The sequence below is a fragment of the Amborella trichopoda genome, chromosome 5 (genome assembly GCF_054954075.1).
Source record: "Amborella trichopoda isolate Santa Cruz 75 chromosome 5, AtrichopodaSantaCruz75HAP2 v2.0, whole genome shotgun sequence".
Taxonomy (NCBI): Eukaryota; Viridiplantae; Streptophyta; class Magnoliopsida; order Amborellales; family Amborellaceae; genus Amborella; species Amborella trichopoda.
The window spans coordinates 4,497,053-4,512,345 of NC_142340.1; the positions used below are offsets into that span (position 1 = coordinate 4,497,053).

The following is a 15,293-nucleotide window of genomic DNA, read 5'->3' on the forward strand; positions in this document are numbered from 1 at the left end:
ATGTAGTTGTAGAGTAAGGTGCACCTGCAAATTTTATCATGGTATATAATTTTGATGTAAAATGTTCTTAGGATTATCTCAAAATCTATTTTTATATCTAATTATAAAATTTTAATTTTAAAAAATGGTTAAAATCAAGTAGATCTATAAACATGTGAAAATCTTGAAAATGGACGGTGTAGATAATATGTTGTAAAATGCACTATTTTTTAGACTTAAAATCTTTTTATTTTTCATGGTCATACATCTCGATATTGATATGATCAATCAAAGGGTTTTTCAACATTAAAACTACCTTTTCCGATGGATTTTTGAGGTGCATCCGTAGTTCTACATTATAAGGTTGCATCCTTATATAAACTTTTTCCTTTCTTCTATCAACGCCAATTTGCATTATTGCTTTCGTGACGTGAATGAGGAGGCAAATACCTTAGCCAAAGGAGGAGCAAACTCCACTTCCCTGCTAGTCAATTTTTTCTAATATTTCAGGAGCAAACTCCACTTCCCTGCTAGTCAATTTTTTCTAATATTTCATCTTCTTTACTTCTTGTAAATCTTGTAGTTTGTAACTCTTTTTTGATTGAATGGAAATGTTGTGTTGATGTTAAAAAATATATATATTTGGTTGTGAGTCTTGGGCTAGTATGACATTGTTACACTAATTGAGAAGTAGATTGTGGCAATATTGTAGCATCCATCTTTCTCTACATTTTTTTCCTTTTTTGTAAAAAAACTCATATTTTCTTAGGTCTCTCTTAAATCCGTACCCCGTAACTTTCTATTTTGATTTTGATTTTGATTTTATTTTATTAATTTTAAATATTTTTCAAGACCACCAATTCGATTCAGACCGATCCGGACCGCCGACCTAGTGATCCAACCCCGAATCTATGAGGTGAACGATCCACCTCGATCCAGATTTTGAAACACTGACTCTACCTCTACCACTCAACACAATATGAGAATACAGGAAAGGAAAAATTACATACAAGACTGTCCATTTCTACGACGACGGCAAAAAGGCCCACAGACTTGCAAATGAATTTTTGCACAAAAAAAATATCTTAGCAGGACTGTATTTGTTGGAAGGTGATTTGTTGAATGCAATTAGATGGTGCTCGGGAGAGCAATCGTTTACTTATTAGCTCCCCGATCCAAATGAAATCAGCGAGCTCTGAGTGAAGAATGGTTACATTCGCTCGTACTGAGAGAATAATAACCCAGAGAATAATGAACATTGGATAACTCAGAAAAGATGATTTGCACAAAGGGTAGAGCTGATTGTAAATAGATTTTGAGAGTTTCCTGCCTTTTCTTCATAGGGGCATTATTTTATGCAGCAATCATATACAATTTAAAAGGTTCGTATGAAAGTGATAAGGCACTGATGAAATCAGGTAGTCTGTATGCATGCGCTCCTGTGTGCGTGCAAAAGAGAGACTACGCCATACAAAGACCATACAAATGTCCATACAACATAACTACAAATAGTACCCATCATCTCTCTTGCCCCAAAACCAGTGGCATGCCTCTCTTGCCCCAAACCCTGTGAGTGTCAATGCCATACAAAAACTATGCATGCAAATATGACTACAAATAGTACCCATCATCTCTCTTGCCCTTCCATACAATATGACTACAAAGGTCACCCATATCTCTCTTGCCCCAAAACCAGTGGCAATTAGTTGCAATCTCATAACGTTTTCGAAATGATCAACTTTTTCAGGACGTCCCTTTCACACGAATATGTATTATGCCTCGTCATATATTAAATTTTCACATTGAGAATGTCTTCAGAAGATATCAATTCAAGACGCTTCAAATTCAAGACAAAAATGGTGCCAACTGATTTTGAGAATCGAAAGTATACATTTTGAGAGGGCTATGGGGGAGAGAAAAGGAGGTTCTTTTAGGAACTTGAAACCATATGCACAAATCAGTGTCTTACGTTAAAGCTTGTTATATCTTCTCTCTAGACTCTGAGTAGATCTCTTCTTCCAGTCTATGAAGGAATCCTCTTCTTGTTGAGTCGCAGCCGGCAGGAGCAAAGGAACGAGGTAAATTTGCAGAGACTTCCTCAAATTTAGTCCACAGTTCTCTCTTAAGCGTTTGCTCACCTGGTGCCTTGCCCATGCATGGTGTGGCTTGAGAACCTTTCCATATGGGAGTGCATTCCATCACCATTGGACTTGCCATATGAAGCTCTGCAGAACAAAGAATTACAAAAGATGATGAAACAGGAACACAGAGAGAGAGAGAGAGAGAGAGAGACGCGTAAAAGATGAATGATCGATAGACAAATAGTAAGAATTTCTCACTCTCTCCAAAGTACGAGAGACAGAGAGCTTCTCTCCCAAGTACAAGAGACAGAGACCTACAAAAGATGAAGAAACACAAAGAGAAACAAAGTTCCGCCTCACTCTCTCTCTATGGGGCTAAACACATCTGGTTGCTAAATACATAAAGTGTCTACCACCCTCTCCTTCTTGCTCAGAGAGAGAGAGAAAGAGAGAGAGAGAGACATGAGAGAGTAGGTGTTCAGCACCCAGGGTATGTGGGTTGTTACAGATATAGCATCACAACATTACAGCTACAAAAAAGTTAAAAGAGGAAAAGAACTTCAGAAACATCGGGCTGGGATGTAAGGGATATCAAGGTTATACAATTCCTTACTTTTTTCGCTTCTGCCACAGGCATCCACTTTTCTCCCCAAAACTTGACACTTTGATAACCTACTTTTCACACAATGTGATCGAACCGAGTTGTTAGCACCCTCATGAACCGATAATTTCTCAAATGCTGGCATCATCAAAACACAGGTTTTTGGGGGAGACATGGCCCAATCAGGAGATTCAAGTTCTTTCCTCTCATTTTCTGTCTTATTGAAAGCCTGAAAGCCAAAGAGCTCTGGATACTTGGCCATCAAGCCCCTTGAAACCTCTTCATCCGAGTCTTCCATGGATGGGAACTCATCAAATTGCAGAAATTTAACAGGCACTGGTGTAGGCCCTGATGAAATGTTGTTTTCTTCATGAGAAGACTCAGGAATATGGTTCAAAATCAAGCATGTCTTTGGGGGTGAGGTTTTCAAACAAGGGGTCACAAGATAATATGGGGTGCTCAGTTTCTGATAACTATCTACCTCTTTGTTCCTTCCATAAACAGCGTTTTTATTTCTAGAAAGATTGTTATTTACTGTTTGCAAACAATCATTCTGGCCCTGGATAGCAGGAGGTGATAATGGAGACGATTCAGGAGCACAATGCGAAGAATCGGTTATTTTAGAGCTCTTGGAGGGAGAGAAAGAAGAATCTGTTACTTTGGAGCTCTTGAGGGAAGTCAAAGAGCAGTCAGTTACTTGAGAGCACTTGATGTGAGATACATATGAAGCAAGGGGCTTCATTGAAGGTGGTTTGGATTTTGGCAAAGGTGTGAGCAAAAACAGTTGCCTTCCATTATCAATCTTACACTCAGCTTGCCAGGAGACCAGTGGAGAGGGAGAAAGAGAAGAGCCCAAACCAACATCCAATGGACATTGGGCCAAAACCCTTCTGTCTTCATTTGTCATAGAGACAGTTTCCTTTGGTGGAGTTTGGTTCTCTTGAGTGCCAATTTTTGATGGTTGCCTTGTCAATGCTTGCTGGAATCTGGGAAGCCATGGCTATTTTCCAAGAACCAAAGAACCCCATCAATGTTGCAGATAAATATACAAAAGAATTAGGAAATTGTCTGCAGAAAATGCAAGTGCTTACCTTACATTAACTAATTCATAAGGAAAAGCGAAAGCAAGAGAGATATAGTGCGCGCATGAGAGAGAGAGAGAGAGAGAGAGAGAGAGAGATCAACTACCTGCAAGGATGAATGCGCATTTGATAAGACATTGATAAAGGACTCCACTTCATGGTTCCCCAATTTGTGCATTTGTTTGAGTTTGTAGGCACGCATTACAAGTGCATCAATCTGTACAATGCACCATAATTCTATGTTACTGGACTTCTGATTGATTGCTTGATGGTATGATTCTTCTAGGTATTACTTGCAATTAGAAGTACATAGAAACCCGATACTTCCCCACATGACTTTTATCAGTAAAGTATAACGATTCAAACTTTTTTTCTGTTTCTGGAAATAACCAAATTGAGGTTCAAGTTTAAATGACTATAGCAATATCCTATCACATAAAATGTCCAGATCACTCTTATATTCTAGAAAAGATTTCATTTTCAATTTGTAATTCTATTTTTCCTAGTTGGATCTCAAGTTTTTATTATTTTGAATGTGTCCCGCTTTTCTGGCAATGCAAGACTAATAGCTAGTAACAAATGAATATGCAGTTAGGAAAGTTGATGTTTTATAATATACTTTGCAGGTCACAAAGTGGACACAATAATATCTATTAGCTCACTATTGCTAAATAAAGGCAATGTAAACAGGTCCTGAACCTAGAATGGTGGCTAAATTACCAATTAAAGGCTTCTCATATTTTCAACACAAGGCCGGTGTTTTTATCTAATTCTACTCAATATTTAAGAGGTGGTTTTCATAGGGCTACAGCTTCACAAAATTTGATTAAACCACAACTTGAAAACACCCCCACCTCCAGGTGGGGAAAAATACGGTTTTGTCACCAAAAACCCTTGTGATACCTAGCAAATCTATTTCTGCTTCTAACTGTGAAATTTGAAGATCCAAAAGGGATGCATATTTTACTAATCTATGAAGACTTGAATTGGATAGTCCAGAAAACATGTTGCAAGATGAACCATTTTAAGGCTTCAAATATATATATATATATATACACATTTCATTTTTCCCAGATATCATTGAGGTGGAGATGACCTATTTGCAGGTTTTCCGGCACCAAAACTACATTTTGAAGCAAGATTTGGGATGCAGATTTATAAAACTGCAGCCCTACGAAATGCTCCCCCTATTTAAATAATTGAACCAATATAACATAATAAAAACATATATATTTTAATATAAAAGGGATGTTGTGCTAAGTGCTGCATCAGATTGTTTATTCACCGCACATGTTTCACTTGATCAATGTTTATTAACACACAAAATAGAAAAACAGGCACCTCCCTATGCATGAAAACAATATATTGCCTATGAGGTTATACAAAATTACAAACCCAATATAACAGTTTAAAGGAAACAAGACGAAAAGAGATTCTCCATAGCAATAGACAACAATTAAAAGGAATGAAGATGATCAGACAAGTTTATCAAATGAATGAGAAGTTACAACTTCGAAGGTAGACAATAATATACAAACTAATAGAAAACTATCACATGGCCTACAAGGACTGAGACCAATGGCTAAGAGGAATGACGATGATTAAACATGTTTGACAAACAAATACGAGATTACAACTTCAAGTGGAGAAAATATCAAACGAACTAATACAAAATGTATCACATGCTAAGGTCTGCTATGAACTGAGACCAATGACTAAGAAAAGTCCTTTGTCTTTCAAACTCTTAGAATTTGCAAAGACATCTTGTTGACCTCTCTATATAATCACTCATATTTATTTTAATATTTCAGCACCAATTTTCAAACATGATGCAGGGAGAAAATAAAAACCAGAAAAATAAAAGAAAGGTTGAGAGAATATACCCTCTCTTAAGGTCTGCAAGGGAATCCACTCCAAAATAATCTCTTGACGAGACCAAATTTTATTAACTCATTCACTTCTTTACAATGAAGGGAAACGTCCCTTTAAATAGACTAAAAAAAAAAGAAAAGAAGATAAACAACTGACTTTCCTATTTTATCTCCCTTAACCTATTTTCTATCATCTCTATCTTTTCTCTCTTAAATTCACGTGCCACCCACGTTTTACCCATTGTTGAAAAGATAAACCCCCACGTTTTTCCCAAAGCTATTATTGAAAAGATAAACCCCTTAGATCTAACCTTATCCTATTTATACTCCTAAACTAACCACAATTAATCTAATCCTACTTAATTCTTAAATTTAACCTTATCCTATTTACATTCCTAAACTAACTAACCCAATCTATAAATATCAACTCACGTACAAACTCAATGCCCACCTATCCCTGCGCACCTCCTAATTTAAAAGATAAACTAAAAAATCCTAATAATAATAAAAATTATTATTATTATTATTTCTTCACTGCATCATTCTCCCGAGGTTGGGAAAAGCTCGACCTCGAGCTCGATTCAAAGCGGATCTCCTTCTTCATCACCATGGGGGTCTATTTGTTGAATGTGATCTTCTGGAACTTCTTCCTATTCTTTAGTCAAGTGTACATCCATCTTCTTTTTTGGGCATTCAAACGAATGATGTCCTGGTTCGTTGTATCGATAACACATAAACTTTGTATTATCTTTTTTTTCTTCATTAAATTTTGGTTGACGTAAAACCTCCTTCTGGGGGTAAAAGCGTTTGTCGATAGTCCCTTGGTATTTCGTTTCTACTCGTAAAGCAAGTTGAAAAGCTTCACTTAAAGTCCATGGGCGATGTAGAAAAACCTCATCCCTAATGGCAGGTTGAAGGCCATTTACATATCGAGCAATCTTTTATCTTTCCGTCTCTTGGAGGTTATTTCGAGCAACTATCGATAAAACTAACTGGTATAATTTTCTACTTTTTTTCATTATGTTGAAGATTTTGGAGTTCTTGAAAGAAAATTTGCTCATGATCCGCATGAAGAAAATTTTCTTTCAATTTCTTTTTCATCTTTTGCCAATCAGTAATTTTTCTTTTTCCACTACGAAGTCGGGATTGTTGAACTTGTTCCCACCAGGCCACAACATACCCACAGAGCTTGGTAGCAACAAGTTTAACCTTACGTTCCTCTGGCAATTCACTCCATTCAAAATAATTTTCAATTGCACTTAACCAATCAATAAAGCCTTCGATGTGGAGCTTACCATGAAATTCTGGGAGGTCGACTTTAATACCAAAATCTCGTGGTCGTTCTATAGGACGTGAATCTGGCCTATAATCTTCTCGTAGTCGCTCTATAGGACGCGGACCTAACCTGTAATCTTCGTTACGCTCGAAATCAACACCCTGGTTTTGTCGTGGAATTCCTTATGCAAGATTAATGTGGTTGCCAGTACCTTCTTCGCGAGGAAGATTATTCTCAAACCGCTGCAACCTTTGATCCAACCGTTGCATCCTTTGATTCATCTCCTGATTCATCTCACATACTTCAGTTCGAAAATCCTCTATGTGTTGCGTCCTCTGATTCATCTCCTGATTCATCTCAGGTACTTCAGTTCGAAAATCCTCTAAGGCTTTAGTTAGAATTGATCCCCAACGATCATCCATAGCTGGAGCTGGATTAGCTTGATTCGCTTTTGGTGGCACTGTAAACTCTGGACCTAACTTGCTCTGGATCTGACTTGCTCTGATACCAATTGATGTAGGGAGAGAATAAAAACCAAAAAAATAAAATAAAGGTTGATCGAATATACCCTCTCTCAAGATCTGCAAGGGAATCCACCCCAAAATAATCTCTTCATGAGACCAAATTTTATTAACTCATTTACTTCTTTACAATGAAGGGAAACGTCCCTTTACATAGACCAAAAAAAAGAAAATAAAATAAATAATTGACTTTCCTATTTTATCTCCTTAACCTATTTTTTCTCATCCCTATCTTCTCTCTCTTAAATTCATGTGTCACCCACGTTTTACCCATTGTTGAAAAGATAAACCCCCACATTTTACCCAAAGCTATTGTTGAAAAGATAAACCCCCTTTGATCTAACCTTATCAGCTTATCCTATTTATACTCCTAAACTAACCATATTTAACCTTATCCTATTAAATTCCTAAATTTAACCTTATCCTATTTACATTCCTAAACTAACCAACCAATCCATAAATATTAACTCACGTACAAACTCAATCCCCACCTATCCCTACGCACCTCCTAATTTAAAAGATAAACTAAAAAATCCTAATAATAATAAAAATTATTATTATTATTATTATTTTTTCTTCACTGCATCAAAACATAAGGTTCCTCCAAACCAATAGACTTCCCAAATGACTTAAAACAGTTGGCTTAGTGATTACGAACTCTAACAGCCTCACCATTTTTTTTGAAACTGGTTAACTAACAGCTTCACTATTAAGTTCCATTGTTCAAATCCTTGCCTAACCACTCAACAGAAAAAACGAGAAACCTGGATTTTTAACTGTTGGAACCTTGCAATCACAAACATCCATTGAAAAAGAAAAAATTGAAGACAATGAACAACAAAATATCATTCCTAACACACGCGAGCATATCAAATGTATACGCAGATTATTACATTTCTAGTTTCATTGATCCCATCAGGTTGTCACAGTTGTAGTTATTAGCATTCACTAACCATTTCTTCAATGCGTTAAACTTTAAAGCTAAATGCACTTTAGAGCACTAATGCAGTTCAATTGTCATGCAAAAATATCAGATTGTCATACAAAAATCACAATATAAATGGCACACAAGCCATTTATATAAATGTGTAACAGTCTATCAGAAGCCTCACAAGATTAATTTCCATCGATGAAAGAGAACCCGCTATCATACAAGGAAGAAACCCCTAAAATTTGTACAATGGAAGCCAGTTTTTATTTCAAATAAAGGAAATTGAAACAGAAAGAACAGAGAATAGCAAAAAGGATAATTCAATCTGCACAGTTCTCAGTAAACCTAATGTTAGAATAACCCAATCTTTCATGAATTCAAAATAAAACCTAGATTCTTAACTTTATTATTGAAATTTCTATGCTGAAAGTATATGACCCCGTACATGGTATCATAAATTCATAATACAAACATCAAGATAAGATTTTCATGTTCTCGAAGAAAAATGTAGTACAAAGTAGAAAAATTTAATCCTCTCAAACTTCCATTTTTTCAATCCAAGAAGAAGGAAAAGAAAAACAAAAAGATGGGGGATCTAGGGTTTACTTCACTGATGAGTTTGGATAGGTCAGAATGGGCAGAGACAAGGCGATCAAAACAGGCATTGTCATCTTTAACAGCCTTATTCACTGTCTTTGACGGCTTTCTCGAGTTGGAGATATCTGATAATGGCTTCCGACCCGACTTCCCCCTGCTTGTCTTCGGCATTTTTAGAGAGAGAAAAAGACTAATGGACCTCCTGCATTAAGAGAGGAAGAGAGGAAAGAGAGAGCCCAACGGATCTCCTTCCCCGTCCTGATAGTTTGAAATGGCTCGGCGTGGTAATCATATTATTATATCCCAACTAAAAACTTGAATTTTCGCGTACACCCTCAACCTTCGTTTTGCTAAGCCAAGGGATAATTCTACTCCCGCTGGAGTACAATGTCCATTTACTCGCTCCAGTAAAATCCCACTTAGAATTAATTTTAGGTACATAACCTCCTCAATCCATAGATCGACCTCAATTAAAAAAAAAATATATATATATATATATATATAATTGTACTCTCTTTGCACTAAAAATATAAGGTCTCCATATTAGATGGTGAGATCTAAGTACTCTAAAGCTCAAATTTTGATATTGTTTTCTAAGAATAATCATCTAATAATTCTTTAAGTAGTTTCTCAAAATTTCACATAATTCTTTAAGTAGTTTCTCAAAATTTCAGATTGAGAAAATCCTCCCAAGTAAGTCTTATGATTGAGGGAGTAAGAGTACACTATGCTCCTGGAGGAACATAGTATATGTCCTCGCTTGCTAAATCCCATTTAGCCTGGGAAAGCTTATAACAAAATTATGATACAGATCCCTTTCTTTAATTTAAAAATAGTTCTAATTTTTTTTATTTTTTATCGAGGATTTTTTTTTTTTCGTATTTTTCTAATGGGCAGTTTCTATGAGTCATCGGACTCATATGTAGAAATGCGGCCCCCTTAATAATCTATTTTTGAAAGAGATTTTGACCCTGATTTTTAAAGAAACATACAATCCATAACATGGAGATCATTAATGTGTAAACAATAAAAATAAATAAAAACTACAAATGATATTTGTTTCGAAAGAAACATTTGAGCCATTGAATTTAGCTTTTCCTTGAGAATCTCAAATCAAATATAGCACGAATAACACTATAGATGTTTGAACTTCAGATGAATAACATCTATTGACCTAAGGGAGGTGGGCTTTCTCTCATTGGCATACATAGAGGTGCACAAGCATTGTTCCCATGCCATCCATAGGTCAACCCAGGGCTGAGCAAGTACCTAATACAAATTAAAATATGACATAGTTGTTTGACATCGAATGCCGAAAACTAGTTTCAAATGACATATTTATCCTTTGCTTAAGGATAACCTTGATAATTTTTTTAATGATAATAATAATTTTAAAATAAATTTGTCACTAACAAATTTAATATGAGATTATAAATGATGAGGCCATTTATCTTAATTATAAGGAGATCATAATCGCTCCTAGCCATTAGATGCTAAAGTAGATGGCTTGGGGTGTGTCACGAAGTTTGAGAATTTTTCTTTTTAATGTTGAGTTTGGTCAATGACATAGTTACAACCTCCCAATTTAAAACATGATAGAAAAATGTGACTGTGATCTCTTTATACTAAAAATAAATAGTCTTTTTTATATGCTTTTACCATTTACTATCACCACAAGTGTTTTGAACCACAAAACACTAACAAAATCAACTTGGCCATGTTTAGATGGACCTTTTGTAATATTCAGATAATCCTAATATATCAAGCATGTCTCTTTGTTTGGGCTTATTTAGTCTATAACTTGATAAAAATCAAGCTCTAATTCACATCTTTGTCCTGTGAAGGTTTCAGTTCATACACAATTTCTTAGACAATGGCAACTAAACTCAAATAATCTATAGGTCTCATGAAACTTAAGTTTGTCATCATCAACATTTCTCAGTTCATTCTTGACTTATGCACTCCTCTTTTCCTAGTCCTATTGCCAATTCGGAATGCTTGAGAGTTGAGACCGTGTTTATTAATTTATAAAATTTTATTATCATCGACTTTGTCAGAAGTTTGTCATCATCGACATTTCTCAGTTCATTCTTGACTTATGCACTCCTCTTTTCCTAGTCCTATTGCCAATTCGGAATGCTTGAGAGTTGAGACCATGTTTATTAATTTACAAAATTTTATTATCATCGACTTTGTCAGGTACTCTTTAATTGTTCGAAATTTTCTAACAGCTTCCTGAGTATCCCCACTGAACTGTTTTTCTTTTGTGATGAGGCACCACGTAAAGGTGGAGAAAATCCAATGGTACTGAGTCATGTTGTTTAACAGAGGATGAAACAGAGGTTCCCTAATTGTAGAGCAGCTTGAGGAGCACTGTTTGATTTACACTCGAGTACTAGGGAAGGGAGACGATACTTCCTCTCCGATTGGTTGTGGGGGGCAATCGACATTTTTCATCAAAGATAAAAGGTGAAGCTGAGAAAAGGAATGCATTCTCATTATGCCTTATATTTGAAATGTGGCCCCACTTTATGCCGAATTTGGCGCATAAAGTGGGGCCACATTTCAAATATATCAGCCCCAAATTTATGGATATTGTTGATTATTCGCAGTGGAGGCAAAACTGCAAAAAAGTGCTGATTCATAAAGGTAATGAGAGCTGTTTGGTGCAGCAAGTTATATGCCCCACCCAAACAGGCCCCAAACACTAACTACTGTGGTTCCATAAGGGCTAGAATAGGCAGACCAGATACCTGAGAGATTTCAATCACTATGCTCCCTGGGATGGGAAAAAGAGCTTTTCTTTTTATTCTTTTTTCATTTGGTTAGGAAGAGAGAACGGCCCGAATCGAGTAAGCGGACATAGAGATTGTTGTGGCACTAGTTCTACCTCTTTAATCAGTACATCATGTTTTGAAATGGAAACTAGCATTTGATGATTATGGAATGAGAACTTCTTTTTCTTTCCTTTTATTTCAATACCAAATTGGAGTTCAGTGGTTATGCTGGGCAGTATATAATAGTTTATTGTACACATCCAAGGCACCATTCATTCAAAACATTAAGAAAAAATGACCCAAAAATTGGAATACTATTTCAAAATTCAAACTATGAAATTACAGCTCAAGATCTAATGTGTAGCAAAAATACGTATAAATGGAAACGATAACATATACAGTGTAGTTTGTAGTACATGGAAGAGGCAGGCACCTACCATCCATTAGTGATGCTCGGTGGTGGAAATTTACTATAGTGGGTCCGCCCTCCGATATCTACATAGTTTCAGAGCAATGGACTGTCAATGCCAATTTAGTCCACAGTATACACCATGGGAGTATAGCACACTTCCCCCAACTATATTAGTTTATTTGTAATTATACCTATTTAATGGTTTTCTTCACTAAAGTAATATATCTAATAATATGAACTTCTAGTATAATTGGTGTTTATAAGTTGATGACTTAGGTGACTTCAAATCTATGTAGTGATCACTCTAGCCACTCCAACTTCTTGGGAATTGCATTGTCGATTTAATTTTTATGAGACAAGATATAATTTATTTAGCAAAAAAATTTATATATTTAGCAAAAAAATTACTTCATAGTCCAAAACAAAGTTCAAAATATCGACTCGGCCAAGATACTCGGGCCTGGCCAAGATGATGTACTCGGCCGAGTCAAGGTCCTTTTTTTTTTAAACAAAAAACAACATACAAAATTTAGTTATATATAATGAGGGGCAGCTTCCATTGTGGTAGTATGCCTGCGCAAGTCGTGTACCCCATCAGGACGTGGGATCCAATCCCCTGAGCAAATAAACATTACGGGTTAATACTTGTGGTCATTACCTCCAAATGGGTTGTGAAGTTCCATTTCTATTTTTCTCAGTGGATGGATTTATTTGGGAGTTTTTTTTTTCCATAAATTTTTTAAAAAATATGTTTTTTACTCTATATTTCTTAATGGCTTGCATTTGTGTTTTAACTCTATTTTTATTAATGTCTTGGCTTTATTTTAGAATTCTTTTTTCCATAACTCTCTTAAAAAATATATTTTCTAACTCTATATTTATTAATGGCGGATTTATTTTGGAGCTCTTTTTTCCATAACTCTCTTTAAAATAAAATATTACGTCTAGTGAGTCTATAAGAATCCTTGAGTTAGATTGGGGGCGCTACATTTTTTTTTGGAACTCCTTTTATCTTAACTCATAAAAAAACAATTCTTACATCTTGTTAATTCTAAAAACCCCAGAATTGACAAAAATGCATGCACACACTAGTAAAAGTGACATTTATTTTTGAAATTAAGTAAATATGACTAATTTTAATAATTTTTCTAATTAAAATAATAATAATAATAAACATTATTGTTGATAAATTAGAGAAAAATATTAGATTTTACACGGTTCATTATATGATGCAATAAATCAATCGGTATTGAAGCAAAAAAACACAAAGCAATATAGGGGTTTTCAAGTTATTTCATTATCTTAAAATAATAATAATAATCAAAACACTATTGTTGATTAATAATAATAATCAATATTACCTCCATAATTACAAGTTTTTTATTGTTCATCGATGTTAGCTCTATGTTGCACGAAATCATTCAATATTGGAGTAAAAAAACCACGAATTTGTATAGGGCTTTGAAGATGATTTCAAAAGCTTCATAATAAACTAAAAACCATAAAAAAATTATGGAGTGATTAGAGAGAAATAATAGAATTGGCGATTTTTTCACAAAGTAACGATGTTATCTCTTTGATGCACTAAATCAGTCCATAATGGTGAAAAAAAACCACTGATCTGTATAGAGCTCTAGAAGTTGATTTCAAAAGCTTTAAAACAAACAAAAAATCTTCTGATTTGGTGTAGAAATAAGCAGGAAAAAAGAAAAATGGTGTGTATAACCCTAAACCTTAAATTTAAGGTGATTAAATTGAATAAATACGAGAATCAACATAGGGCTTTTATAGATAGCTTCAATATATTGAAAAAGAACCATAATCGATCAATTTCGTGGATAAATAAGAGAGAAAGGAAGAGATTGGCCGATTTTTTTTGGATAAACGAAGAACCCTAAAAACCCCATAATTTCGTGATAAATTATTGTTCGATTTGGGTTTTGATAAACCCAAATGTTATCATAAAGTTAATATTTCTTTTAAAAACATGGAAAGGTTTCAAAAGGCTATGATAATCACTCCCAAATTTCAGATTTTCAGTTTACAAAAGTTTCCTATTATGAAAAACGAGTTTTATCTCCCGTAGGGCAAAATCAGGCGAGTTTAATATTTTTTGTATCGAGTCTTCTGTTTTTTATTTTATTCAGTGATTCGTGTTCACCCAATGAACTAGTTGTTACTTTACGATGGACTTGGGCCTCTCAGCCTCGGCAGTGGGGCGAAGCCGAGTCGACTTGCCCAAGTTCGAAAACTGTAGTCCAAAATGAAGGGACTAAAACAAGAAATAAAAACATTAAATGCTGCAAAGTGCCCCTCAAGTGCCTTATGACGAACAATGCATAGCGCTTAACAGGCTCCTACGAGCCATTTTTCTTTGCTTTGTGTTAAGACTGTTTTTTGCAGGGCTGCTCGGTTGGGTATGGTTTAACAGCATGGCTGCTGCTTACACAGGCTGGAAAAATTCACGAAACAACCCTGTCAAAGCGGTTACACGGAACCACTCTGCAACCCGAAATCATCATGGAATGCCTCAACATCTTAGGGGAAGAGAGTGCCTTCTTTCCATGGCAAAATGGTGATAAAATGGTGATGGATAACTTTTGCACTTCGCCACACTCGTCGACCTTTTGAACCTCCTCGCCGTGTATTAATTGCTCTCTCCTAGTAAGATTTTATCTCTCTGTTCAATTCTTTGATCGCACTAATTCACAAGAAAGGCATGTTTATGCTTATCTAGGCAAGCAAGGTTCTGTCTTTTTTGTATTTTTTCTTTTAATTATGCTCTCTATAAACAAGATTGAAAGTATTATTTGTATTTTAGAGTGAGGTAGCTATTATACCATGTATTTCACCATCAATTTTATTTGATGTTTGTCAATATAAAATGTCTGCAGAACTTTGGCAACCTTTAGAGCGATCATTTGAGCAACCCTCTAGTGCAATTAAAATGCATGCGATGAAAAAAGTATTTCTTTTGAAAATGAAAGAATGTGCTACAATTAGATTGCATGTGAGTGAGTTTAATTCAGTTTCTACACAATTGAGGTATTTGAAAGTGAATTTTGATAAATAAGTTTTATGTTTGCTTTTACATAGTTGGGATACCTTGGTTACCACTGTGACTAATACAATGGGTAACAAGCTTAATTTTAAAATGTTGTAACT

General features: G+C 35.2%; 1 protein-coding gene across 1 annotated transcript; it reads right to left on the reverse strand.

The window, feature by feature from the left end:
• Positions 1 to 1,734: 1,734 nt before the first annotated feature.
• On the reverse strand, positions 1,735 to 9,222 carry LOC18443442 (uncharacterized). The gene is made up of 4 exons (XM_011628447.3): positions 8,949 to 9,222; positions 3,850 to 3,960; positions 2,674 to 3,661; positions 1,735 to 2,204 (listed from the first exon to the last, which is right to left on the reverse strand). Exons 1-4 carry the CDS (start codon positions 9,108 to 9,110, stop codon positions 1,960 to 1,962), a joined length of 1,506 nt encoding a protein of 501 aa, XP_011626749.1. The 5' UTR covers positions 9,111 to 9,222; the 3' UTR covers positions 1,735 to 1,959.
• Positions 9,223 to 15,293: the final 6,071 nt, after the last annotated feature.

Excerpts from the sequence above, each read along its gene's own strand:
- LOC18443442 (XM_011628447.3), bottom strand. The coding sequence starts at position 9,110 with ATGCCGAAGACAAGCAGGGGGAAGTCGGGTCGGAAGCCATTATCAGAT. Across the intron at positions 3,961-8,948 it reads TATCCAAACTCATCAGTGAA|ATTGATGCACTTGTAATGCG; the intron begins GTAAACCCTAGA and ends TGCATTGTACAG. Across the intron at positions 3,662-3,849 it reads ATGCGCATTCATCCTTGCAG|CCATGGCTTCCCAGATTCCA; the intron begins GTAGTTGATCTC and ends CTTGGAAAATAG.